Below are 22,311 nucleotides of genomic sequence, written 5' to 3'. Positions count from 1 at the left end.
TGAGTGCCTCATTTATCATTCTGTGTATTTATGTGATGTATTTTTCCACAAAGGTCAGATTGCGCAATGTTGAGACTCCAGTGTTTTGTTGCAGGAAATTAGCAACATTACTGTATAAAACACTGATTAGCCGTACACTCTTTCCGTCTGCAGCAGCATGTTCAAGGTAGCGAGTACCTTTAACATTTTGACTTTGATTCTTGATCTTTAGCATGATGGTCAGTGTGAAGAACTGTCTTTGGCTCCCCTAAAACAGATGTTTCTGCAGCACACACTGACAACCCCTCCTTCTAGTGCAGAGGTGTCACACCAGAAACCAGCCGATATGTATTATTATGTGTATAAAATATATGTAGTGAACAAAGTGAAAACCAAATTAAGTAGAGCCTATACGTTGTGAAGAATTTATTCATATCATCAAGGAACTCAAGACAAGATTCAGATTGGAAGACATTCTATAGGCCTAATATAGAAGAGTTGGCAGAAAAGTTGTCCTGTACTAAAATGTAAACATTTCATCTTAATATTGATTCATTGAATGAAGATACTGGGCAAATCATTTCCTTACATGGATGTAAAAAAAACTTTACGATAAAGTGGTCTGACATAACATCACCATCGATAAGGTGTTATATTCAAAACACGCACGCTCAAATGTACGTTTCCTCTTCTCTCCATCTGTTTTCTCCACAGTATAACCCCAGAATCTTCTATCTGAAAGTCTGACACTGTTAAGTATCCTGTAACACTGTCCCAGTGTAGGCGGTTTTCTAATCTCTTATCAGGGTTGATAATGCTTTGTTTAGCAGGGTACACCTGTGCAATATTGCCCTTTATAAATTGAACTGCCCACTTCCAACACCTGCTCTGGAAAAAAGAAAGACTTTCCCACAATCTCTTTCATCTACTCTGTAGTTATTGTGCCAGACTGGACTCAATGGACAGATGTTTGGTATTTTACATAGATCTTTGCCCCTCTAATTAGTATTGATTATAAAGGCAGAAGTTTACTTAAGACAGAAATTATAGGAGGGAGTTTGGTCAAGGAGGATGGGTAGACGACCGTCTAGCAATCCAAAGGTTGTGTGTTTAAGTTGCATCCTCCAAGATGTATGACTGTGATGCCGTCCTCTAATTCGTGTGATATTGTACGACCGCTATTCCATTCATAATGTAACCTAACCTAAAGTAATGTATTGTACTAAATGGTGGGGAACATATTTATATGGTAGTCTTACAAATTCCCCTGAGGCCAGGTTGCAGATATTGTGCAGACCACAACCTGTAAGAGCTTCCTTCTCCCATGAAAGAGCTCAATTTACTATCCTATTTACCTCTCTCTCTCTCCAACAGAAGTAAAGAGCGAAATGGTTTGCAGTGAGATAAATAAAACGCACTGTTTCAATACAACAAACCAACCTATAGTTAAAATAGTAGAAATCGTCAATGTTGCAATGAAATTAATTGAATGACTTTAATTAAAGTCTGTATCTACTCAACCTCTGCACCATCTTTCTTATATTAGCATAAATAGATCATGATTTAATTATTACATGATTGACAAAGCTATTTATTAATTAATTATATTGTGGAGGGGAATATGGAAAACCCTTTCCCCAGATGTCTAATAAGACGCACGACTGACTGCAAGCCTAATTCCCCTATACGGACGTGGACTACCTCAATCAATAAATCATCCGTATCGTAGGCCTATGTCCTTTCATTTTAATTATAATATTAGGACATACAGGACTACACTTAAGGTTCAGGCGTAGCTTTAAAATAGGCTGCTGGTATGTTCAGCACAAATAGTTGCTCTAACATAATTCCCACCATGTTGGGCTGCAATCAATAACCCAAAGGCACATAATTTAAGTAAATAAAGGTAAACATTGGCCGACATGTCAACAAGACATATCAGTCTCAACTTAAGTTTAGCCCTCCATGTCCTAACGGTTAGGACTTTACAGGTGCATGTGAGATCTCAACAGACCTGATCTCACCACCAACGTAACCTCTCACTCCCTCTGGAGGTAGAGAGAGAACATTATACAACTCCATTTACAGCTGGTTAGCTGCCAACCCTGTTAGTAACCAGACCATCACAGTCAACATCACTACACCCTGTGAAGATGGAGGCCCGGAGATGAAGAAAGTAAAATGAATTAATATCCTTTATTGCCATCAGCTCTGAGCTCAATACACTATTGTATAAATTCTCTTGAGACCAAGTGCTTAGTAGACTTGTTGTATTGTGATGAACCTGAGCTTAGATTGGTCAAGAGCACCTTCTATTGGAGAAAATGTAGAATTTCATTGTGAACTTATACAATTATATACTTGAACTTGTGGACCCCAGGAAGAATATCTGCTGCTTCTTCAACTGTTTGCAGTTTACATTAACTTGTGTGCTTCTGTGTTGTATTATGTGAGGTACAGTATATATGTAATGTACTGTATTTGTTTTTCACCCACACAACACCACACAACAACGATGAGAGGCATGGAAGAAAATACCATACTCTTATCCCAGCAGCCTTTGTGGTGTACCCAGGAATCTTTGCAGTGTTCGTCAAAGGACAAAAGGCAATTTTAAAACGGTTAATACTCCTGCCATGTCCACAGACATCTCCTAAATAATCAAAAACCGACTCTCGAAAAATGAATGCACCAGAGGAGACTAGTGGAAGGAGCTGTAGGAGGAGGGGCCCATGAAATGGAGTGGTACCAAACACATCAAGTACATGGAAACAACGTGTTTGACTCCGTTCCACTAATTCCGTTCCAGCCTTTACAATGAGCCAGTCCTCCTATAGCTCCTCCCAAAATCTCCTCTGGAGTGCACAACTGGTAAATAGTCTCGGATAGATAGGTCAGTCAGTCAGGTGGCTAGCTCCTGCCAGATACTTGTATTGCAGTAATGTTGAAGGGCTCTGGCTAGTATTACTTACCCAGCTAGAAGGATGAAGTAAGAAGCTAACATTAAACGGAGCCTACCTCAGCAGGAGCAAAGAAATACCCTACTAAGTTCTAATAACTTTGCTTTACAGAGAGCAGAATACTGAGACAAACATTGATGTAGCTCTCAGTGGTGAGGCTGAGGCAGGCTGCAATGCATGCAGGAGGAAGCAGAGGACACATAGAGAATGAGAGGAAGTAAGCAGAGAGAAGTTAGTACATTGGTTAGTACATGCTACGTGTCAGTGTGAATAATTTCTCATATTTCCCTCCTTTTAGAGGTATAACATTACAGAAAATGTAGGTGGCCAAAAATGTTTTAATAATCAGAAAAGAATACACAATACCCTACTGTAATCGATCGAACACAACAAATCATCTAACGTGATTTCACAATAAAACAGTCTTGTAGGCCTACGACTCACATAATAAACCATAGGCCTATAATTAATAGACAATGAGACTAGAACATAAATGACCTGAAATAGCAGTAATAATCACAATAAGCTGGACAACCTCATCGACCAGGAGATAGTAAGCTAAGCTAAGCTAGGCTCAGTGACAAGGAGATAATAGGCTAGGCTAGACTCATCAACCAAGAGATAATAGGCTAGGCTCAGCAACCAGGAGATGGTAGGCTAGGCTAAGCGGCCACAAATGTTAAATACATTTACTTTTTAAATTACTTAGCATTTTTTAAGTTATGTCCGCCCCGTTCTTGACTTCCTAAATCAGTCTGTTTAACACACTATCATGGTTAGAATCTTAAATATCACAAACAGAATTTGTGTTATGAACAGTTTTACGAGGACATGTCTTTTGGGGGGGGGGGGGCTGATGGCCCATCGAAAATACCCTTAACTATATTGAAACTAATTTCACACATATAATGATAGTCAGCCTAAAGACAAGATTAAATTGACAATAGTCTGATGGGGGAGAATATTATAAATTGTTGAATTGTGTATGAAGGATCTGATTAACAGTGCAGCTTGGAATTGACACAGAGGCAGGGAAATTAAATGGAGTTTCAAAAATACAACTTTTTTTTCTTACAGAGTCGTAAGCAGATAAGACATCTCAATGTCTATATAGTATCATAAAGATCTGATTCTGACCACTTGAGCTCTATTTCAACATTTTGGCAAGAATTTGTGCTGTTACACGTGCCCTTGCAACACTCAAAGCACAGTATTTAAACTCAAAATATGCCATTCTGTTCTTTTGGAAAATAATTTTCTGAAATTCATGAATTAATTCCTTAAGACCTGCTCTTAACAAATTAATAATGAATTATATTTGTTATGGTGTTTATTTAATGGATCTTCACACTTGAGTTGTGGTGTTGTAGTGGTTTCTATTTTGTACATACAGCCTACAGTTACATAAACTAATGGAAATGCTATTGTGTTCTTTGAAATACATTTTTCTTTCATATTATAATGTTACCTAAGACCTTCATAAACACAAGCAAATTATTATTTTTACCATAGCATACATGAAATGTATTTATTACACAGCTAGAATGTTGAATTTCAACAGGTTCGAAGGGGGCCCAACGAGGCCAGACTTTTCTAGTGTTAATCACTGGCCAATCAAAGTAGATCAGGTTTGCAATAGGTTACATGCTGCATATTATTAAAGTTTGCTGTTAGCTAGCCAGCTGACCTTTAGATTCGCTAGCTAGCTAGCTAACAGTATGTGTATGACGTGTGTGTAGTGATGTTATCTCAGAATGCCATTTTGCATCTATTGTATAATAATGCTAAAATATTTGTATCTGGAATTTGTATCAGTAGAACAGGCCTGACTCTCCTCCACCAGTCATACAAGGAGAATGGTCTAATGCCTCCCATCAAAAAAAGAGAAAAAGGTGTCATCTAATATTTCTAACATGTTTTTATCTGGACACTATCTGTTTACCTGGAATGTTTCCTTATTGTAGCCTACTACCAATTTTAGTCTTAATCTTTACTTCACTACTCACTGTTTAGCACATGACCTCATGTGAATCCTTAAAGAGATGGGTGGGGCTGGCTTAAGAGGGTGTGAACAATGCTGAATGGGTGTAGACAAAGGAGAGCTCTCCAGTTGGTACCAAAACATTCAAAGGCCCTTTTCTCAAAAGTGAGTTTACAAGTGTATAAACTTTCAAAGCAGAATTAGTGTCACATGAGTTGACGCTGGAGAGACGAAGTAGATACGGGGAGTCAAACAATGAGGAACGGACATGGAACGAGACAGGAACAGCATCAGCATACAAGAAAACAAAGATAAAGATGTGCGTAATTGATGGCAGGAGTGTGTGATAAAGGGCAGCCTGGCGCCCTCAAGCAAGAGGGAAGAGCGGGAGCAGACGTGACAGTACCCCCCCCCCCCCCTCCCCCTCTAGGGGAGCCCCACCCGGCGTCCCACCTGGGCAATCCGGCCGAGACATGGGCACTGGGCAAGCCGGTTGGGACGTGAGAGCCAAACAAACTGGCAGGAGCATGAGCCTAGCGAGCCGGCTGAGGCATGGAAGCCAGACAATCCGACTGAGGCAAGACACCTGTCGATCCTGCTGCAGAGAGGGAGCCCAATGATCCGGTGGAGAGTGACGTGGGATGGGAAGCTGCCGAACCAACCGAAGCAAGAAAACCTCTCGAACCAGTCAGGACGTGAAACCCCGAAGGGTTGGCTTAGGCACCTCCGGTTCCATCGGGGTTGGAATCTCCCCCGAGGTCACCAACAAAAAACAAACAAAAACTCCTGGACCGGCTGGGTGATGTTTCAAGATGTTTCAAGTTTTAAGGGAGCATGCAATTGGCATGCTGACTGCAGGAATGTCCAGAGATGTTGCCAGAGAAAGTAATGTTAATTTCTTTACCCTAAGTTGCCTCCAACATTGTTTTAGAGAATTTGGCAGTACGTCCAACCGGCATTTCAACTTCAGATCACATGTATGGCATTGTGTGGGCGAGCCTTTTGCTGATGTCTACGTTGTGAACAGAGCGCCTCATGGTGGAAGTGAGGTTATGGTATGGCAAGCATAAGCTACAGACAACAAACACAATTGTATTTTATAGATGGCAATTTGAATGCACAGAGACGCCATGATGAGATCCTGAGGCCCTTTGTCGTGCCATTCATCAGCTGCCATCACCTTCAGCAATATAATGCACGGCCCTATAGCAGGGATCTGTACACAATTCCTGGAAGCTGAAAATGGCCCAGTTCTTCCATTACCTGCATACTCACCAGACATGTCACTCATTTCGACAAGATGGCGCCGACAGAGATGGTTGCCTCGCTTCGAGTCCTTAGGAAACTATGCAGTATTTAGTTTTTTTATGTATTGTTTCTTACATTGTTAGCCAAGAAAATCTTAAGTGTTATTACATACAGCCGGGAAGAACTATTGGATAAAGGAGCGACGCCAACTCACCAACTATACGACCACGAATGCGACTTTTCCAAAGCGGAATCTTTGATCGGACTACCAGCCAGGACAGTGGATCTAATCCCAGAAGCCGACCCAAATAAAAGGTTGGCGCAGAAGAGGCAGATGGAGAGGCCTCCTGGTCAGGCTTTGTAGGCTTGCACCCCACTCACCACTTCAAAGTATACTATTCACCAATGTCCAGTCTCTTGACAACAAGGTAGACGAAATTAGAGGAAGTGTTGCATTCCAGAGAGACATTAGAGAGTGTAACATTCTCTGTTTCACGAAATATGTCTCTCTCGAGATACATTGTCGGAGTTGGTTCAGCCACCGGGCTTCTTCAAGCGTCTCTCCAGCAGAGATAAACACCTCTCTGGGAAGAAGAAAGGTGGGGGTGTATGCTTCATGATTAACGACACATGGTGTAATAATAACAACATGCAGGAACTCAAGTCCTTCTGCTCACCCAACCTAGAATTCCTTACAATCAAATGACAGCCATATTAACTCCCAAGATAATTATTGTCAGTTATCTTCACAGCGGTGTATATACCCCCTCAATCAGACACCACAAACGCCCTCAAGAAATCATATATCCTGAGGCTGCATTTATTGTAGCTGGGGAATTTAACAAAGCACATTTGAGAACAAGGCTACCTAAGTTCTATCAGCATATTGATTGCAGCACTCGCACGGCCAATACACTCGATTACTGCTACTCTAACTTCCGTGATGCATACAAGGCCATCCCTTGCCCTCTATTCGGCAAATCCGACCATGACTATCTTGCTCCTACCGTCTTATAGGCAGAAACTCAAACAGGATGTACCCATGACTAGAACCATTCAACGCTGGTCTGACCAATCGGAATTCACACTTAAAGATTGTTTTGCTCACGCGGACTGGGAAATGTTCCGGGCAGCCACAGAGAATAACATCGATCTATACCCTGACTTGGTGAGTGAGTTTATAAGGAAGTGCATTGGAGATATTGTACCCACTGTGACTAATAAAACCTACCCTAACCAGAAACCATGGATGGATGGCGTTATTCACAGAAAACTGAAAGTGCGCACCACTGCATTCAACCATGGAAAGAGGACAGGGAATATGTCAGAATATAAACAGTGTAGTTATTCCCTCCGCAAGGCAATCAAAAAAGCAACATGTCGGTATAGGGACAAAGTGGAGTCGCAATTCAACAGCTCAGACACGAGACTACAAAAATCACAGACTACAAAAAGAAAACCAGCCACGCCACGGACACCGTCTCGCTTCCAGACAAACTAAACACCTTATTTACCCGCTTTGAGGATAATACAGTGCCTCCACCTAACAAGGACTGCTTGCCCCCTCTCCTTCTCTGTGGCTGACGTGAGTAAGACATTTGACTTCTTTGGGATAGGGGAAGGTATTTTGACATCCGGATGAAAAGCATGCCCAATGTAAACTGCCTGCTAGTCAGGCCCAGAAGCTAGGATATGCATATAGAAATGAATAGAAAATACTCTAAAGTTTCTAAAACTGTTAAAAGAATATCTGGGAGTATAATAGAACTGAAATGGCAGGCGAAACCCCGAGGACAAACCATCCCCCCCCAAAAAAAACAATTCAGCATGACACTGATTTCAATGGCTGGCATTTTTACTATAGGGCGAAATCCTCCCAGATTGCAGTTCCTAGGGATTCCACTAGATGTCAACAGTCTTTAGAAAGAGTTTCAGGCTGTTTTTTTAAATGAGAGAGAAGTTGTTTTTCTAAGGGCTCCCATTTTGGCTGTAGTGTTTCTATCCACATGGCCGAGATGGCGTGTTAGTTTTATCTCCTGTAAAGACAATGACGATTCTCCGTCTTAAATGTATTGTTTATTTCCGTATTAGGGTACCTAAGGATTGATTATAAAAGTTGATTGACTTGTTTGGATACGTTTATTGGTAATGTTTGGGATGCATTTTGACCGTTGGAAACCGAGTGGATTATTGACTGAAGCACGCCAGCTAAACTGAGTTTTTATGGAAATAAAAAACAAATCAAATCAAATGTTATTTGTCACATACACATTGTTAGCAGATTTTAATGCAAGTGTAGCGAAATGCTTGTGCTTCTAGTTCCGACCATGCACTAATATCTAACAAATAACAATTTCACAACTACCTTATACACACAAGTGTAAAGAAATGAATACGAATATGTACATAAAAACATATAAATGAGTGATGGCTGAACGGCATAGGCAAGATGCAGTCGATGGTATAGAGTACAGTATGTGCATATGAGATGAGTAATGTAGGGTATGAAAACATTATATAAAGTGGCATTGTTTAAAGTGGCTAGTGATAGATTTAATTACATCAAGATGCAAGATGCAGTAGGTGGTATAGTGTACAGTATATACATATGAGATGAGTAATGTAGGGTATGTAAACATTATATAACATTAAGTGGCTAGTGATAAATTGATTACATAATTTTTTCCATCAGTGGCTGGAGTTAAGTCAGTATGTTGGCAGCAGCCACTCAATGTTAGTTGTGGCTGTTTAACAGTCTGATGGCCTTGAGATAGAAGTTGTTTTTCAGTCTCTTGGTCCCCGCTTTGATGCACCTGTACTGACCTCTCCTTCTGGATGAAAGTGGGGTGAACAGGCAGTGGCTCGGGTGGTTGTTGTCCTTGATGATCTTTTTGGCCTTCCTGTGACATTGGGTGGTGTAAGTGTCCTGGAGGGCAGGTAGTTTGCACCCGGTGATGCGTTGTGCAGACCTCACTACCCTCTGGAGAGCCTTCCAGGTACGGGCGGAGCAGCTGCCGTACCAGGCGGTAATACAGCCCAACAGGATGCTCTCGATTTTGCATCTGTAAAAGTTTGTGTTTTTGGTGACAAACTGCCTTCTTCACCACGCTGTCTGTGTGGGTGGACCATTTCAGTTTGTCCGTGATGTGTACGCCGAGGAACTTAAAACTCTCCACAATCTCCACTACTGTCCCTTCAATGTAGACAGGGGGCTGCTCCCTCTGCTGTTTCCTGAAGTCCACGATCGTCTCCTTTATTTTGTTGACATTGAGTGTGAAGTTATTTTCCTGACACCACACTCCGAGAGCCCTCAACCTCCTCCCTGTAGGCCGTCTCATCATTGTTGGTAACGAAGCCTACCACTGTAGTGTCATTTGCAAACTTGATGATTGAGTTCGAGGCGTGCATGGCCACGCAGTCGTGGGTGAACAGGGAGTACAGGAGAGGGCTGAGAATGCACCCTTGTGGGGACCCAGTGTTGAGGATCAGCAGGGTGGAGATGTTGTTACCTACCCTCACCACCTGGGGGCGGCCCATCAGGAAGTCCAGGACCCAGTTGCACAGGGCGGGGTCGAGACCCAAGGTCTGTAATCGATGAACAGCACTCTCACATAGGTATTCCTCTTGTCCAGATGGGTTAGGGCAGTGTGCAGTGTGGTTGCAATTGCGTCGTCTGTGGACCTATTGGGGCGGTAAGTAAATTGGAGTGGGTCTAGGGTGTCAGGTAGGGCGGAGGTGATATGGTCCTTGACTAGTCTCTCAAAGCACTTCATGATGAATGAAGTGAGTGGTACAGGGCAGTAGTCATTTAGCCCAGTTACCTTAGCTTTCTTGGGAACAGGAACAATGGTGTCCCTCTTGAAGCATGTGGGAACAGCAGACTGGGATAAGGATTGATTGAATATGTCTGTAAACACACCAGCCAGCTGGTCTGCAAATGCTCTGAGGATGTGGCCGGGGATGCCGTCTGGGCTGCAGCCTTGCGAGGGTTAACACGTTTAAATGTTTTACTCAAGTTGGCTACAGTGAAGGAGAGCCCGCAGGTTTTGGTAGCAGGCCGTGTCAGTGGCACTGTATTGTCCTCAAAGCGAGCAAAAAAGTTGTTTAGTCTCTCTGGGAGCAAGTCATTGTGATCAATCACAAAGGTTGTTTTTCTTTTTTAGTCTGTTATTGACTGTAGGCCCTGCCACATACCTCTCGTGTCTTAGCCGTTGAATCGTGACTCCACGTTGTCTCTGTGCTGACGCTTAGCTTGTTTGATTGCCTTGCGGAGGGAATAGCTACACTGTTTATAATCAATCATGTTTCAGGTCACCTTGCCCTTATTAAAAGCAGGGGTTCGCTCGTTCAGTTTTGCGCAAATGCTGCCATCAATCCACGGTTTCTGGTTGGGGAATGTTTTAATAGACGCTGTGGGTGCAACATCACCGATGCACTTGTTAATAAACTCGCACACCGAATCAGCGTATTCGTCAATGTTGTTGCTCATATCCCAGTCCACATCCCAGTCCACGTGATCAAAGTAATCTTGAAGCATGGAATCCGATTGGTCGGACCCGCGTTGAACCGACCTGAGCACGGGAGCTTCCTGTATTAGTTTCTGTCTATAGGCATGGAGCAACAGAATGGAGTCGTGGTCTGCTTTTCCGAAGGGAGGCCAGGGGAGGGCCTTATGTGTGTCGCGTAAGTTAGAATAACAGTGGTCTAGGGTTTTGCCAGCCCTGGTAGCATAATTGATATGCTGATAGAATTTGGGGAGCCTTGTTTTCAGATTAAAATCCCCAGCTACAAAAAAGGCCTCAGGATATGTGGTTTCCAGTTTACATAGAGTCCAATAAAGTCATTTCAGGGCTGTCAATGTGTCTGCTTGGGGGGGAATATACACAAATGTGATTATGATCGAAGATAATTATTTTGGTAGATAATGCGGTCGGCATTTGATTGTGAGGAATTCTAAGTCAGGTGAACAAAAGGACTTGAGTTCCTGTATGTTGTTATGATCACACCATGTCTCGTTAATTATAAGGCATACACCCCGCCCTTCTTCTTACGAGAGAGATGCTTGTTTCTGTTGGCGCAATGCGTGAAGAAACCAGGTGGCTGTACTGACTCAGAGAGTGTGTCTCGAGTGAGCCATGTTTCCGTGAAACAAAGAACGTTACAGTCTCAGATGTCTCTCTGGAATGCTACCCTTGCTCGGATTTCGTCTACCTTGTTGTCAAGAGACTGGACATTGGCGAGTAGTAGGCTCGGGAGCGGTGCACGATGTGCCCGACTACGGAGCCTGACCAGTATTGAACAAAAGGACCATTTGTGATGTAACTGAGTCCTTTTGGAGTGCCAACAGAAGAAGAACTTCAAAGGTAAGGCATGAATTATATCGTTATTTCTGACTTTTGTGTCGCCACCTACCTGGTTGAAAATGATTGTTATGCATTTGTAAAGTGGGGTGCTGTCCTCAGATAATCGCATGGTTTGCTTTTGATGTGAAGCCTTTTTGAAATCTGACACCGCGGCTGGATTAACAAAAAGTTACGTTTTTTTTTTACATATTTCATGTGTATTTTCAAGAATGTTAAATATTTACAATTCTGTAGTTTGAATTTGGCGCCCTGGACTTTCACTGGATGTTGGTCAGGTGGGACGGTAGCGCCCCATCTAGCCTAAAGAGGTTAAACACGTTAACCCTCGCAGGGCTGCTGGCCCAGACAGCATCCCTAGCCGTGTCCTCAGAGCATGTGCAGACCAGCTGGCTGGTGTGTTTACGGACATATGCAATTGCTCTCTATGCCAGTCTGCTGTCCCCACATGCTTCAAGATGGCCACTATTGCTTCTGTATCCAAAAAGGCAAAGATAACTGAACTAAATGACTACCGCCCGTGCACCCACTTCTGTCATCATGAAGTGCTTTGAGAGACTAGTCAAGGATCATATCACCTCCACCTTACCTGCCACCCTAGACTCACCTCAGTTTGCATACTGCCCCAACAGGTCCACAGATGATGCAATCACCATCACACTGCACACTACCCTATCCCATCTGGACAAGAGGAATATCTATGTAAGAATGCTGTTCATTGACCACAGCTCAGCATTCAACACCATAGTACCCTCCAAGCTCATCATTAAGCTGGAGGCCCTCGGTCTCAACGCCACCCTGTGCAATTGGGTCCTGGAGTTCCTGACGGGACGCCCTCAACACTTCGCTGACCCTCAACACTCAATACTCAAGACATTTCAGCTTTTCCTTTCGATTAATTTGTAAACATTTCTAAAAACATAATTACATTTTGACATTGGGTTATTGTGTGTAGGCTAGTCGAAAAATGTAACCCATTTTATATTCCGACCGTAACACAACAAAATGTGGAAGACATCAAGGGGTGTTAATACCATCTGAAGGCACTGTATATGTCTGTTTCTCCTCTTGTTTTGCAGTTGGAGTCCCAGCTCCATACATTATGAGCCCAGGTCAGCTGTTAGTCCGTCAGTATTGAAAGCTGTTCAGTGGTGTGTTCTGTGGAGAACTGAAAAGACGTTACCCTGGCCTGGTACAGAGGAGAGGGAAGACTGGAAAACACAAATAGTTACAAACACACCAATTTGTCTCTACCCTCTGGAGAAAAAGGAAGAGGATAATGTGTGGCTGCCAAACCTGTCAGTAACCCGACAATCAATCTCAACATTGAGGAGCACTGTCTGCAACATGCAGGTATAACCACAATCTATAGCATTAATACACTTGATGTGCTTTGAATATCCACAATTTGATTTCTGTACATTTATGCTCTCTCTCCCGCACTCTATACTGTATCGTCCCTTTTACAGAAGCAAACTCTCTATACCTAGGGAAATCTCCTACATGTCTTCTGTGACATGTCTTCAATGTGCTTTGGTAGTCTGTCCTCCTCAACTGTATCAGACACTAGAGGGAGCCATTGTATAACATGAGCTACTCTTTAGCAACTCTGAAAGATCTTATAGAGAGACTAGTATTTATTTTACCTTTACCTTTGTCAGCTTGGGGGTTTGAACTTGCAACCTTCTGGTTACTAGTTCAACGCTCTAACCACTAGGCTACCCTGCCGCCTCAAGCTGTTGAATCATGAACATATTAGAGACACATATTTCCCTCAGATTACACAGACCCACAAAGAAATCCAATTTTGATAAACTCCCATGTCTATTGGGTGAAATACCACAGTGTGCCATGTAAAATGGCACCGGAGAAGAAGGCAGACATTTTACCGATTGACTAATTTGTGTTTTTTTGTTAATTTATCTTCGTTGTTTCTAACTTATTTTTTTTTACAAATGTTGTACATAATGTTGCCGCTACCATCTCTTATGACCGAAAATAACTTCTAGACATCAGGACTGCGATTACTCACCTAGGACTGGCAGAATCATTTTTCTTCTTTCCCGACTCTGACTAGCCCAAAGCAGAGGATATACACGGCTCCCTCAGGAACAGACCCCAACCCCTGTGATCTGCATGACGAGGAGGCGGAGAAACGACGACAATGTCAAACCACGACAATATCAACATACAGCTGGCTGGTTATACGATGTACCGGCAGGATAGAACAGCAGTGTCTGGAAAGATAAGAGGCGGCGGGCTATGTATTTTTGTAAACAACAGCTGGTGTACTATATCTATGGAAGTCTCAAGCTATTGCTCACCTGAGGTTGAATATATCATGATAAGCTGTAGACCACACTACCTACCGAGAGTTCTCATCTGTATTCTTTGTAGCTGATTATATACCACCTCAGCCAGAGGTTGGCACTAAGATAGCATTGAATGAGCTATATTCCGCCATAAGCAAACAAGAAAACGCTCAGCCAGAGGCTGCGCTCCTAGTAGCCGGGGATTTTAATGCGGGGAACCTTAAATCAGTTTTACCAAATTTCTATCAGCATGTTAAATGTGCATCCAAAGGGAAAAGAACTCTGGACCACCTATACTCCACACACAGAGATGCATACAAAGCTCTCCCTTACCCTCCATTTGGCAAATCTGACCATAATTCCATTCTCATGATTTCTGCTTACAAGCAAAAATGTATGCAGGAAGCACCGATGACTAGATCAATAAAAAAGTAGTCAGATGAAGCAGATGCTAAACTACAGGACTGTTTTGTTAGTACAGACTGGAATATGTTCTGGGATTCCTCCAATTGCATTGAGGAGTACTCCACATCTGTCATTGGCTAAATCAATAAGTGCATCGATGACTTCGTTGCAACAGTGACCGTACGTACATACCCCTACCAGAAACCATGGATTACAGGCAGCATCTGCACTGAGATCAAGTCGTATGACACCGGCTCTGACGCTCGTCGGGGGTGCCAGGGCTTGCAAACCATTACAGACTACACAGCCAAGAGCTGCCCAGTGAAAAGAGCCTACCAGACGAGCTAAGCCACTTCTATGCTCGCTTCGAGGAAAATAACACTGAAACATGCATGAGAGCACCAGCTGTACCGGAAGACAGTGTGATCAAACTCTCCACAGCCGATGTGAGTTAGACCTTTAGACAGGTCAACATTCACAAGGCCGCAGGTCTAGACGGATTATCAGGACGTGTACCCAGAGCATGCACTGACCAACTAGCAAGTGTCTTCACTGACACTCTCCCTGTCATAGTCTGTTATACCAACATGTTTTAAGCAGACCACCATGGTGCCTGTGCCCAAGAACACTAATGTAACCTGCCTAAATGACTACTGACCCGTAGCACTCACGTCTGTTGCCATGAAGTGCTTTGAAAGGCTAGTTATGGCTCACATCAACACCATTATCCCAGAAATCCTAGACTCGCTCCAATTTGCATACCGCCTAACAGATCCACAGATGATGCAATCTATATTGCATTCCACACTGACCTTTCCCATCTGGACAAAAGGAACACATATGTGAGAATGCTATTCATTGACTACAGCTCAGCATTCAACACCATTGTGCCCTCAAAGCTCAACAATAAGCTAAGGACCCTGGGACTAAACACCTCCCTCTGCAACTGGATCCTGGACTTCCTGATGGGCCGCCCCCAGGTGGTAAGGGTAGGTAACAACACATCCGCCATGCTGATCCTCAACACAGGGCAACTCAGGGGTGCGTGCTCAGTCCCCTCCTGTACTCCCTGTTCACTCATGACTGCACGACTCCAGCACCATCATTAAATGTGCAGATGACACAACAGTGGTAAGCCTGATCACCGAAAACAACGAGACAGCCTACAGGGAGGAGGTCAGAGACCAGGCTGTTTTGTGCCAGGACAACACCCTCTCCCTCAACATGATCAAGAAAAAGGGGATGATTGTGGACTACAGGAAAAAGAGGACCGAGCACACCCCCATTCTGATCGATGGGGCTGCCGTGGAGTAGGTTGAGAGCTTCAAGTTCCTTGGTGTCCACATCACCAACAAACTAACATGGTCCAAGCACACCAAGACAGTCGTGAAGCGATTAAACCTATTCCCCCTCAGGAAACTGAAAAGATTTGGCATGGGTCCTCAGATCCTCAAAATGTTCTACAGCTGCATCATCGAGACTGGTTGCGTCACTGCCTTGTATGTCAGCTGCTCGGCCTCCGACCGCAAAGCACTACAGAGGGTAGTGCAAACGGCCCGAGTACATCACTGGGGCCAAGCTTCCTGACATCCAGAACTTGTAAACCAGGCGGTGTCAGAGGAAGGCCCTAAAAATGGTCAAAGACTCCAGCCAACCTTGTCATAGACTGTTCTCTCTGCTACCGCATGGCAAGCGGTACTAGAGCAACCAAGTCTAGGTCCAAGAGGCTTCTATACACCTTCTACCCCCAAGCCATAAGACTCCTGAACATCTAGTCAAATTGCTACCCATACAATTTTCATTACCCCACCTCCTCCACACCACTGCCACTCTCTGTTGTCATCTATGCATAGTCACTTTAATAACTATTCCTACATGTACATACTACCTCAACTAACCGGTGCCCCCGCACATTGACTCTGTACCGGCACTCCCCTGCATATATTAATTCTTACTGCTGCTCTTTAATTACTTTTTACTTTTATCTGTTATTCTTAGCCATATTTTTTAACTGCACTGTTGGTTAAGGGCTCGTAAGCAAGCATTTCACTGTAAGATCTACCTACACCTGTTATATTCGGCGCTTGTGACTAATACAATTTGATTTTTTTTGATTGCAGCAAGATTGTGAAGAACCAACAGCATTGTAAATACAACCCATATTTATGTTTGTACTTCAACTATTCAACTATTTGTAACATTGTGTATATTGAAATGGAAAATAATAAGATCCATTCTCTGGATATTACTCTTTCTCGAAAGTGGTAAGTCTGCCTTGTCAAACTGAGAGTCAATTACAAAAGTAGGCTACTATCATGTTACATGACTCTCGTGTAATTGATTTGAATGTGCTATATTATTACTGAAGTGTTATGGCAGATGGTGCAGAAAAATGCTGTTATAATTTCACTATCGCTTTTTGGTCATGTCCTTATTGTAAAAGAGAAAATGTGTTCTAGATGACTTACTGGTTAAATCAGGGCTGCCAACTTTTGAAGAAGGTTTGGAGTGAGATTTGCTATGTGAATTTCATTGCTCCCTGGCATAGACAAAAATTGTACTGTTTTAAAGCTAATTTCCTGCAATTCTATGTATTTTGATATGACTTAGGCGTATGACCAGGGTAAAAAGAAACTTCAAAAATGATTTGTACATGAAATGAACACTCAAAATCCGACAAGGTTGCTACTTTGAGATTTTATGGGGGGGTGTAATGTGAAGTACATTTTTAATATTCATGGTTGATGGCAGTGGGGAACCAAATCATAGATTGCAGTCTCCTTATACGTAGACTGCTTTCAAGGTAATGACACAAAAGTGCTGGGTGTTTGAAAATGTTCTTGTTATAACAATACATTTCTCAAAATCACCCAACCTTCAAGAAGCTTCGAATGAATATCAATATTCAGGTGGTTTATGGTTCCTAGTTGAAGATCCTTTACATCATCTTACTCTACACAGACAAAATATAATGTGTATGTAAGTCCCCGTACCATCTCTGCATAGCATGTGCAGAATACTAAAATGTCCAAAGTTATATTGATTCCTGGAGCATTTAATAGCTATTCCTTTACTTTATTATATATTTTTTATTTAACCTTTATTTAACTATGCAAGTCAGAACAAATTCTTATTTACAATGATGGCCTACGAAAAAGGCAAAAGCCCTCCGGCGAGGACGGGGATGGAGGCTGGGATTAAAAAATATATATTCAAAAAATAGGAACTAACATACATCACAGCAAGAGAGACACCACAACACTACATAAAGAGATACCTAAGAAACCAATCACATAACACTGTCGAATATACAGGATACAAACATTATTTTCCAGTTTAATAAATATATATATAGCAGTTTGCACCCCCCCAAAAATAACGTCAATATCTGAGAACGGTAATATTTCACAGACACATGAAGGCACCCATAACCAATCATTTCTAATGAAAAAAAAAAACAGTGGATATAGTGTTTTGTCCCTGAGTAAAGTAGACATAGTTCTTGTCCCCAGTCAACATTCAAAATGTAAAGTTTCATCATGCGTGTTCAACTTACCCAGAACATCTAGCTTTACATCTGCTACGGTCCGATTATGACAGACACACTCAAATGGGCCCTTGTCATTGTCCACAGCAGAGATTATTGTGAGAGAGAGGTCTTTGTTGATTTTCAACCCTCTTCTTATTTGTATGACTTATACAAGACTGTCCATGAATGGCTGCAAAACTACATATCCTCATATCATTTGTTTTCAAAGAAAAAAAGCAGGCATATCAGATTTCAAACACGTGATTACAGTGGGAAAATTGGGAGGAAGTGAAATAATCAAATAACTGTAGGGAATAACAGTAGTTTTCTTGCTGACAAGTCAAGCAGGGTAATTACCCAACATTTTAGCCCATTGTTAAGAACGAGAATTGTTCCACTGATCAGAGTGAAAGTAAATAAACAATAAAATCTCTTGAAGACAAGATTACATAAATCTGCCCCTACACCCTAACCAAATTATTTTTCTATGTATTGTCCCCACCCTATACTAATACTTACACTGTAGGTAGGTCTGTCTGCTGCCTTTTCGTTGTCACAGCCTAAACGACAATCACCAAAGGAGGGGACTAGTGTGGATTAAATCAACTTTTGTACATGCTGTCAAAATGCTGCATTCTGCAATACAGACTGGAGAAACAACCACCTAATTTTGTTGACAACATATAACAGTGGTACCATGCTACTCTTTTTTAGAGTTGTATAAACTCAGCAGAGATGGTTCTCTCTCCATTCAGCTCCACTCTAATCTTGAGGGGCGTTTATTTTTCCATCCAATCCCCTTTATCCCTCAGATAACTAGACTAATCATATGCTCCAATGTGTGGCGGTTCACAGTGCTGTGGCACGACATGACGACGATAGAGATTCAGATCGTGATGCGTCCTTAGTCATGTGCAGTGTTGCTCTATGTTATTCTTGTACAAACTAGCTTTGGTAAATGTGAAACTCCACTTCATTGTATTCAGAGTCTTTCTTATTATATATCCATTAGTAATAATAGCTAAGACACGACAGACAGTGTGTACTAAAGTCAATTTAATCCACACTTGCATTAGTCCACTCTTTTAGTGATTGGCATTTAGGCTGTGACAACAAAAATGCAGCAGACAGATAGACCTACACTACAATACGTTTTAGCAGTGAAGTTTGGTAGGGTGACCTGTTTGGTAACTATGAAAATATTTTTTTCAAAAAGATTGTGAACCCAAAAGTGTACGTTTTATTCTAGAGAGGGGACAATAACTAGACAAATAATTTGTATAGGGTGTAGGGGCAGATATATGTAATCTTGTCTTCAAGAGATTTTATTATTTATTTGCTTTCACTCTGATCAGTGGAACAATTCTCATTCTTAACAATGGGCTAAAATATAGGCTAATTACTGTGCTTGTCAGCAAGAACACAACTGTGATTCCCTACACTTATTTAATTATTCCACTTCTTCACAATTTTGTCAGTGTAATCACTTATTCGAAATCTGATATGCCTACTTGCTGTAACGGTTGTCGTCGGGAGAAAGAGAGGACCAAGGTGCAGCGTGGTAAGTATTCATTGTAAATTAATAAAGAATGAATACTGAAACGAAAACAATACACGACAAACGAACAGTCCTGAACGGTGCAACAAAACACAGAACAGAAAATAAACACCCACGAAACAAAGGTGGAAAAAGGCTACCTATGTATGATTCTCAATCAGAGACAATTAACGACACCTGCCTCAGATTGAGAACCATACTAGGCCGAACACAGAAACCAACATAGAAAAACAAACATAGACTGCACACCACAACTCATGCCCTGACCATACTAAAACAAAGACAAAACAAAGGAACTAAGGTCAGAACGTGACACTTGTGTCTTTGAAAATGACTTGTATGAGGCTATTTATTATATGCTCCAGGAATTAAATATAATTTTAACATTTTACTATGGTGCGGAGATTATTAGGCAGAGATGGTACGGTGACTCATGAACACATTATATTTTGTCTGTGTAGAGTAAGATGATGTCAAGGATCTTCAACTAGTGAACATAAACTACATGAATATTGATATTCATTAGATTTTTCTTGACGGTTGGGTGATTTTGTGAAATACATTTTTATAACAAGAACATTTTCAAACACCCAGCACTTGGGAAACAGATCGGGGGAGTGGGGTGCTCCTGGAGAGCAAGCAGGATTTTCTTCCAACCCCATTTGAAATAGTTCACCCAAATGACAAAATATACAATGTTTGTGTCCTTACCTTGAAAGCAGTCTATGGACAAGCAGACTGCAATCTATTATTTGGTTACCCACTGCCATCAACCAATAACGTTTCCTGTGCAGACCCTTGGTGTAGTGGTAACACTCCTCAGCATGTATCTCATATAACTTTCCATCTGAGAACAGAGATCAATGCCAGCATCCAACCTTCCCACTGTTTCTCCCATTTGCCTCTCTCCCCATCTCATTTCAGTACTGTCTGAATAAAATGTCAATCCCACCTAACAAATATTAGCAAACTTTACATTTCATCCTCCCCCCCAAAATCTCAAAGTAACAAAGTTGTCGAATTTTGATTTAACGTTAAAAGCATCCTGAATATACCTAATATTCCACCCTGATCATAGGCCTAAGGCATGTCAAAATACCTAGGATTACAGTAAATTTGCTTTCAAACAGTAATATCTACCCGGGGGGGGGGGCCCAGTGTCCCCCGTCTAGGGATTGTACCAGGGGCAATGAAATGCACATAGCAAACATCACTCAAAGCTTTTTTTAAAGGTTGGCAGCCCTGCATGAGGTGTGCCGTGAATGTGTAATGCGTGGGAGTTGGCAACTCTGGGTTAAATAAAGGTCAAATAGACTTATTTAGTGTTCGCGTGTTAGAAATGTGAACTAGGCTACACCTAGTAGCCATAACTACGACTCAATGGATTAAAAAAATAATGATTATAATACAAAGACAAGTAAACAAAAATGTACGTAGGTCACTGCATGCAGTCTATCATGTGCTTGGCTTGGATCCAGGATCGCCTACAGGATTTAGTCCTGTTAATGTCTTGTATTGATGTAGCTACTGCCCTTAGCCAATGTTTTCTTTCTTCCTTTCAGATCTGATTGATGCTGTAAATGTGTCGGGAAAAGAGGGAATGAAAGTAACTTTCCCGACTGGATTTACTGAACTGTCTAGCAGCACTGTTATAGCATGGTCTTTCCCATTGAATCATTCAGATTCATTTGATAACATAGCTATGCTGAATGCTGGTGTGATTACAACAAACTACAGTAGGAAATTCAAAGACAGACTGAAGCTGGATACTCAGACTGGATCTCTCACCATCAGAAACCTCACCATCAACGACTCTGGACTTTATAAAATACTTATCATCGATACACAGAGTTCATCTAAGACTGCAAATCTAACTGTCTATGGTGCGTGTCTGGCTTCTTTTTTTACTTCCCTTTTTTCCATTCTCCCATTTAGTCTGTTACCCAGTTGTTTTCAATGAAGATCAAGAAAGACCTTTGTATTTAGTTACTTGTTTTTATACTATAACATGTACCATGGCTGATCTAAAAAATACCAGGAAATTCACAACATTTACACTGTAAACTTTACTGTGAGTCTGCCGCCTGCGTCTGCCACATGTTTGACAAATAAATAGCCCACTTCTTCATATACGTTTAGATCTGATTTATGACCTCTTAGTTTTTACTGTCAACACATCATTTTTTATCTCTGTTTGTCATTGAGTCACTGCTTAATCATTATGCTATCCCAGCCTCAGTGTCTGCTCCTCACATCAGTCCCTCAGTGGACAGTCCATTTGAAAGCATGAGCTGTTCCTTGGTGTGCACTGTGAAGAACGGGAGAGAGGTGATCTTGTCCTGGTACAGAGGAGGGGAGATTCTCAACCAGACCAGCAGCCCTGATCTTCTAGCCAATCTCTCTCTCCCTCTGGAGTTAAACAAAATAAACGTTGACACCTACAGCTGTGAGGCTTCCAACCCTGCTGACTCAAAACCAACTCCACTCAACATTGAAACGCTCTGCCCTCAATTGTCCTCACGCTCTGCCCTCAAAGGTATGTCAACACTGCATATAGTATTGTTTTTCCATTTTGTGGATCAGTGAGGGACTGTAATGACAGACCACTAAATAGCAGGCTCTGTTTATAACGACCTCAGCAGGGATTTCATTGGACAGAGCAGACTCCCATACAGTGTCTGCTCTTTGTTTCCTCACTAACATCTTATATTGTAGGACAGTAAGGGGAAATATAACCTATTTTATTTTTAACAGTAAAACCTGAAGGCAGTTTTTACAAAATCCCCCAACATGCATATTATCATATTGTATTTACTTTAACTTTTGTATTACAGCCAGCTGATTTCTGTATTTATTTTCCTATGAGCCGTGTAGCCAACCTTATAATACCTCAATGTCATTCATTAGTATTGACTAAAGCACATGGCATGGGTTTGAACAGCTGCATTTTTACTCCTGACAGACTCTGGTCCCAATCCT

General features: G+C 41.9%; 1 protein-coding gene across 1 annotated transcript; it reads left to right on the top strand.

Moving 5' to 3' along the window:
- Nucleotides 1-21,034: 21,034 nt before the first annotated feature.
- Nucleotides 21,035-22,055, top strand: LOC139419275 (SLAM family member 9-like). The gene is made up of 3 exons (XM_071169229.1): nucleotides 21,035-21,215; nucleotides 21,566-21,868; nucleotides 22,048-22,055. The coding sequence occupies exons 1-3, from the start codon at nucleotides 21,035-21,037 to the stop codon at nucleotides 22,053-22,055; spliced, it is 492 nt and encodes a 163-aa protein (XP_071025330.1).
- The last annotated feature ends 256 nt before the right edge of the window (nucleotides 22,056-22,311 follow it).

This window comes from Oncorhynchus clarkii, chromosome 10 (genome assembly GCF_045791955.1).
Source record: "Oncorhynchus clarkii lewisi isolate Uvic-CL-2024 chromosome 10, UVic_Ocla_1.0, whole genome shotgun sequence".
Lineage (NCBI taxonomy): Eukaryota > Metazoa > Chordata > Actinopteri > Salmoniformes > Salmonidae > Oncorhynchus > Oncorhynchus clarkii.
The sequence above is the reverse complement of the archived record's forward strand: the minus strand, read 5'-3'. Positions and strand labels throughout refer to the sequence as shown.